The following is a 6,504-nucleotide window of genomic DNA, read 5'->3' on the forward strand; positions in this document are numbered from 1 at the left end:
AATTGCGGCAAATGCATCTCGAGAAATATCTCCTAGCTCTAATCAGATCGCTTCTAAGGTTGTACGTTAAAACTGATGTTAAATGAGAGCTAAGTTGATACTAAAAATGAACAAAAAAGAAAATAGAGTTGCCACTTTTATAATGAAGATTTTTACGAAGTTCAAAAATTTCGTTTAAAAAAAGGACTTTTTTCAAAAACTTTCCTAAAAATTGGTGACTTAATAGATTTCGGAATTTCATCGTATCATGTTGCACCGTCACGTAGAGCTGCCTTTCACGCTTTTTGGAGTCTGTCTTGACGAAAAGTGACTAAATTTGGTACAAACATATGGAGAAGCTGCCAACTCTCTTATTCAAAAAAACTATAGTTTTTTTTTTCAAAAACGGATATAATGATTTGAATTAAAATTTTTGGGTGTAATTTTACAAATGAAACCCAACTTTTGAAATAAAAAAATATTTTTTGAACCGTTACTAATGGAACCTGCCATAGAACCGTTTTTTGGTTTCTGAATAACTCGTACAACACCAGCCCAATTTCAACGAAAATTCTTATAAAAAAGCGTTTAAGTCACTGTAATATTAAAATTTTGGGAAATATTCAAATAATACATTTTTGGATTTTTAAAAAATATCAATTTTTATTTTTTTTTTTTTTGAAAAATCAGTTTTTTTTTTAAACGTGTTTGTGAAATATTTCGAAATCTGGTTTTTAAGTGTAAGTTAGTTATTTCTTCAATTGGCATACCATTTTTTTTATATTACAAAATTTTTATATAAAAAAAAAATTATTAAAAAACACTATTTTCAATTTTTTTTTTCTAAAAATTCGTTTTCATACAAGAAATCAAATGGATACAACAACAACAATTTTTTCAGCAATTTCACCTCCAGATACCTTTGATAAAAACATGTCTCGTCTCTTGTATCAGTAAAGTTACATCAAAAGTCAAAAAACATAAACTCATTCAAAACAACCAGGAACAAAATTGTTTTTGGTCAAAAAAAAAAAACAACTTATGCTCTTAGTGTTCTTTAGTCTGTTTAATTGTGTGCAGACATGTGTAGTATGAAAAAGCTCCTTTTAGAACCTACAAAATTTAAAAAAAAAATGTCATTGTTAAAATAACAATTTTTCATGTTAAACTTACCATAACCACAGTATCCAATGAAACATCAAAGAATTTATATCCAGTTAAACGCTTAGAATTTTGATGCAAGGACATACAAATTTGTAAGTCCTTCATAAGGAGGATATTTTCTTTAGAATTTGTAGATTGATTAATGATTTTTTCCCAATTTGATAAGTAATATGCTGAACTCATTCTGCCATTCTAATATCGTGGAAAATTTGTATACATTTAATTACGAAAACTCAAAATTTTGTTCAAACATACGGTTTGAATCAGTGTTGAACCTAATGTTCCAAATAAAGTTAACTCCGATATTTTAGCAATCATCCAAAAAAGATAGGCAATATTTTTTGTTGGTGAAATTCCAAGCTGACAAAGAAAGAATAAATGTCTAGTTATTTTAAATAACAAATCTGGTTAAAATAAAAATAGATACCGAAGCAACTTGCACTGACAAAACACAAAGCAGAGCCGCGCTAAAAAAAATCATCACAAATATTCGAAAATTATGAATTTTATCCAAATGTCCTGCAAATCTATCCAAATTGCAATTCCTTTCGTTCAAGTAAATTATTTTCTTTCGAAATTCAGAAGCCAACCGAGATTTTGGAACTCTTTTCAGCAATTCCCCACTGCATTGTTGAATGTCTTCCTGAAGGATCAAATATCTTGCATTCAAATGCAATATGAAGGTTGCCAATAGATATGCTTCTCCTATTAAGAAAAATGTCACAGTGGATCCTGTATAGTAAAGATACATCAATGTCAGACCATACAATGTAGGCTTTTCCACTTCATAATGAAGGCTAATTGGGTATGGCAAAATTCTTCGGTTTTTGGAAAAATTCATAATTGGTAGGATTTGGAACGATACCATGGTCAGAATGTAAGTGTACGAATATACTGTGGTGGGAATAAGTCCACGTCGAATTTGTTTCCATGTTTTGGGATTAGTTTTTCTGAAAAGAAACCACTAAAATTTGCATTAAAAATATTATTTTAATTTATACTTACTCATCGATGTAAATAGACAGAAAAAATTCCTTTAAAAACTTTTTGAATGTATCTTTGGTGGATGCCATATTGAAAATTCTTAAAATGCACTCATTTAAAACAATACACATTACTAAAGCTTCCACCATTTTATTCATATCATTGAAATTTTCAATAATGAATAGAATTTCTCCCTCATTCACCATAAGAAATATTAAAAATCCCAACGGTACAGTTACGTATCCGAAAAATTGTACAAATTGAGTTGGATTATCTCGAAGAGGCCAAACTATCATATAGTTCAATATTTTAATTTGCCATGGTAAAGGAATTAGTCTGCCATCTGGAAATAGTGGCTTGTAATACATGATGTTGCAAACAGGTACAGTGTCGATGGGATAATGACAGTATTTTATGTTGACAACATAGTTAAATTAGAATTTTAAAAAAATCACCTTGTTTTCTATCTAAAACATTTGTATCTATCTAAAACAATTGTACATAAAAAAAAAGCCCAAATAATTCATAATATCAATTATGGCTATTTATCTTTAATTGACTGATTATATTAGATATTATAACTAAAATAAATGTTTCCCTTTTAAAGCAAATTTTTTGAATTCTTTTTTTAATTGAGTTAACTGTTAACAAAACAAAAACAAAAACAAAAACAAAAGGAAAATGTTTTAACAAAAAAGTTTGACACGAAAATTTAAAACAAGGACAATTATAGTCATTATTATAGATACATTGAACCGAAAAATGAACCGAGAAAGCTAAATTTTTTATGTAACATAATGGGTGCTTAGAGAACCTCTTAACTTTAAGTTTTCAAACAAGATTAAATCAATGAAAAAAAAATTTTCATGTCATACCTAGATTTTTTTCATATTCAACAATATTTATGCGCATTACGACGAAAACAATATACAGACTATTGTTTTTATTTTTCAAAAATTCAATGGTGGATGAACATCAATTACTTGTAAATAGCTTTATTATTTCAACTGTTTAGTCTCCCGGTAGAATCCGAGAGTCTAATGGAATAACGCATATGAAATTACCTATTATAACAATCAAAGGAAACAAATTAGGGAAATTGTTTCTCAACATTTCCATTTTTTGCGTATGTTGCACCATTATTATTGAGATATCGACCGAAAAAGTCGAAAAAATTGTTTAGATGAAACTTGTAGAATGCACTCAGACAATAATTTTTATTTTTAACTTTATTTTTGTTGACAAAAATTACGTCTTTACGTTTTTAAATGAATTTTTTTATACACTCGAAAAATATGCACGACTGGGGTCGCACGTACTTGCTCTTATGTTAAAAGTAACTTCAATATTAAAGCTTTTTAGTGAACAAAATTAGTTTTTTATAAATTAATTTAACACCGTTTTAAATGATCTTTTACACAAAACCAAGTATGCCATTTAATTTCTTGTACCTATATAAATGAATTTTTAGAAGAAAATTTCGAAAATCGTAAGAGCCGTTTTTTAAAAAAAATATTTTTACTTGCGATATAGGTACTATACAGGGTGTCCCAAAAGTAATGGATCAAACGAAATATGCTGATAGGTCAACTTAAGGGCTCTCAGAATTTGGTAACTTGTTCATCCCAAATCCTTACGGTTTTCGATTTAATGCAGTTTTTGTGAAATTTCGAAAAATGCCGACTTTGCATCATTATTTTGCTTCCTCCGCTCATAATTGATTTTTTTTTTTTTACAATTCTTCCACTAAAACGTTGCCTAATAATAGGAAATAATTAATTAATCAAAACATTTTTTATTTCATACGCCATTTTGCTGCAAATTAATTAACAGTTTCATGTTTTATAAAAACTCAATTTCTTACTTTTATTTCAGAGCAGCATCCCGAAAAAAAATTGTATGGTGTGATACTGGTTTATTATTTTAAAAACTTGCCGTGTTATTGCAGTTTTCAAAAATGTATAAAAATTTCCAAAGTTGAAATTAGAACGAAAGATATTACAATTTAAATGTAACAAAACAGGGTTTTTCAGAGAAAAATAACAAACAAAAGTCGAGACTTTTATTCAAAAAGAAATAAACAAACAACAGTCGAGAAAATGTGTTTATTTTTCTTTGTTATTTTTCTCTGAAAAACCCTGTTTTGTTACATTTAAATTGTAATATCTTTCGTTTTAATTTCAACTTTGGAAATTTTTATACATTTTTGAAAACTGCAATAACACGGCAAGTTTTTAAAATAATAAACCAGTATCACACCATACAATTTTTTTTCGGGATGCTGCTCTGAAATAAAAGTAAGAAATTGAGTTTTTATAAAACATGAAACTGTTAATTAATTTGCAGCAAAATGGCGTATGAAATAGAAAATGTTTTGAATAATTAATTATTTCCTATTATTAGGCAACGTTTTAGTGGAAGAATTGTAAAAAACAAAAATCAATTATGAGCGGAGGAAGCAAAATAATGATGCAAAGTCGGCATTTTTTGAAATTTCATAAAAACTGCATTAAATCGAAAACCGTAAGGATTTGGGATGAACAAGTTACCAAATTCTGAGAGCCCTTAAGTTGACCTATCAGCATATTTCGTTTGATCCATTACTTTTGGGACACCCTGTATATCAAGTTATGCATTCGTACAAAAAAAAAAGTTGAGATAACATTTTTCCATGACATTACGATGATAGAGAATGCCAAGAAAGTGGGTTCCGAGAGTCCGTCTGACTGTCTGGGGTTTTTGGAATTAATTGTTTTGGTCCAAAAATAACGGTACCTGTCATACAAAAATTTCGGAAAAGTTTAATTTCACGAAAACGGCTCCAACGATTCTGTTAAAAAAATTCAAATATTAGTTTTTAAACAAGGTCTATATTTTGAAGAAAAAAAAAAAAATTTTGAAAATCATTATTAACGGTACCTGCCATAGGACCGCTTTTTTCAAATCGAATTTTCTGCAAAACTGTTTGTTGTATTTCAACGAAATCTTTTATACAAAAGCATTTACATACTTTAAATATAAGCCAACAATAAAATTTTGAAAAAAATAATTTTTGGATTTTTAAAAAAATTTTGAAATTTTTTTTTTGAAAAATCAAATTTTCGAAAACAAGACATTGAATTTTTTTGAAATTTTGTGTTAAGATGTTGATGAGTGATTTCTACAAAATGGCAAACCAATTTAATTTTAAAACTTTTTTTTTTCAAAAAATTATATGTATATAAAAAATTAGATTTTTAAAAAACAACTCTAACGATCTTGAAAATTTTTTTTTCTAAAAATGCACCTTTATATATCAAATAAAACTGCGTACTTGTTTTGTGGGGCGATTTGATTTCAGATATTGTTTTATTTTTTTGAAAAATGAATTTTATTTCTTGTTTTTTTATATATGTACATACCTTAAAAACTTAAGCAACTTGAACTCTAAGAGCAAGTTCGTGCGACCCAGTCGTGCATTTTATTTATATTACATAGGTATAAAAATTTTCAAAAAAAAAATTGGAAAGCTATTTTTAAGAAAATATTATTGAACACATAAAAACGAAGTTTCAATCAATAATTCTAATTCATCAAGTCGTTCTCAAAAAATGATTTTTCAAAAAAATATTTTTAAATATTTTTCAGAAATCCAAAAGGTTTTTTTTTTGAAAATTTTATAAAATTTGTATAAAGGATTATTTTAGCGTTTCTGTATAAAACATTTGCTTGAAACCTGCTTTGTCGTTTACGAGAAATTAATAAATAAAAAAAAACGGTTCAATGGCAGGTATCGTTAATAACGGTGCAAAAAGTTTTTTTTATTTCAAAAGTTGGCTCTTATGTGTAATACTTAATACAAAAATTTTAAGCCGGTTTTGAAATAAATTAACTTTTCTATTTCCTTTATATCACCGGAACCGTTATTTTTCGTCCTAGGGAATCACTCAAAACTTTTTATTACCAAATTTTCAGACAGAATTGCCGGAAAAATTTTCTGAAATAGTTTTTGAAAAAAATTCAAATATTTTTCACTTTGATATTGAAACGTTGAGAATGAGAAAGGGTGAAATGACAAATGACATTTTCGATTTTTTTTTTCATTTTTGCTTTTTCATTTTTATAGATCCGAAATCTTAGTATTCCATATGTTAAATTTTGACATTTTTCAATGTTTAACAAAGGTAACCTGGTGTAATTGTTTAGTCAGCTATAAATTTTTTTTAATTATTTTGTATGCGTCCTAACTGCGGGTCACTGTGGCGTATGTTTAACTTTTTTATATTGAAATACACTAGCCCAAAAAATTAAGGGAACAAAAAAAAATCGTGATTTTTTTAGTGATTTTCGATAGGCTGTATCTCAGTAAAAAATGACCGCATTGTGATAAAATAAAAA

The 6,504-nt window shown here is 27.4% G+C and overlaps 1 protein-coding gene across 1 annotated transcript; it reads right to left on the minus strand.

The window, feature by feature from the left end:
* Positions 1-1,026: 1,026 nt before the first annotated feature.
* LOC129919251 (odorant receptor 74a-like) lies at positions 1,027-2,216 on the minus strand. The gene is made up of 5 exons (XM_056000105.1): positions 2,149-2,216; positions 1,748-2,093; positions 1,399-1,503; positions 1,153-1,335; positions 1,027-1,092 (listed from the first exon to the last, which is right to left on the minus strand). Exons 1-5 carry the CDS (start codon positions 2,214-2,216, stop codon positions 1,027-1,029), a joined length of 768 nt encoding a protein of 255 aa, XP_055856080.1.
* Between the last annotated feature and the right edge of the window lie 4,288 nt (positions 2,217-6,504).

This window comes from Episyrphus balteatus, chromosome 4, assembly GCF_945859705.1.
Source record: "Episyrphus balteatus chromosome 4, idEpiBalt1.1, whole genome shotgun sequence".
NCBI lineage: Eukaryota > Metazoa > Arthropoda > Insecta > Diptera > Syrphidae > Episyrphus > Episyrphus balteatus.

What these genes read in the sequence shown, in the direction of transcription:
- LOC129919251 (XM_056000105.1), bottom strand. Translation starts at nt 2,216, where the DNA reads ATGGCATCCACCAAAGATACATTCAAAAAGTTTTTAAAGGAATTTTTT. An exon ending in GTTCAACACTGATTCAAACC is followed by an intron (nt 1,336 to 1,398) that starts GTATGTTTGAAC and finishes CCACGATATTAG; the next exon opens with AATGGCAGAATGAGTTCAGC. An exon ending in CATTGGATACTGTGGTTATG is followed by an intron (nt 1,093 to 1,152) that starts GTAAGTTTAACA and finishes TAAATTTTGTAG; the next exon opens with GTTCTAAAAGGAGCTTTTTC.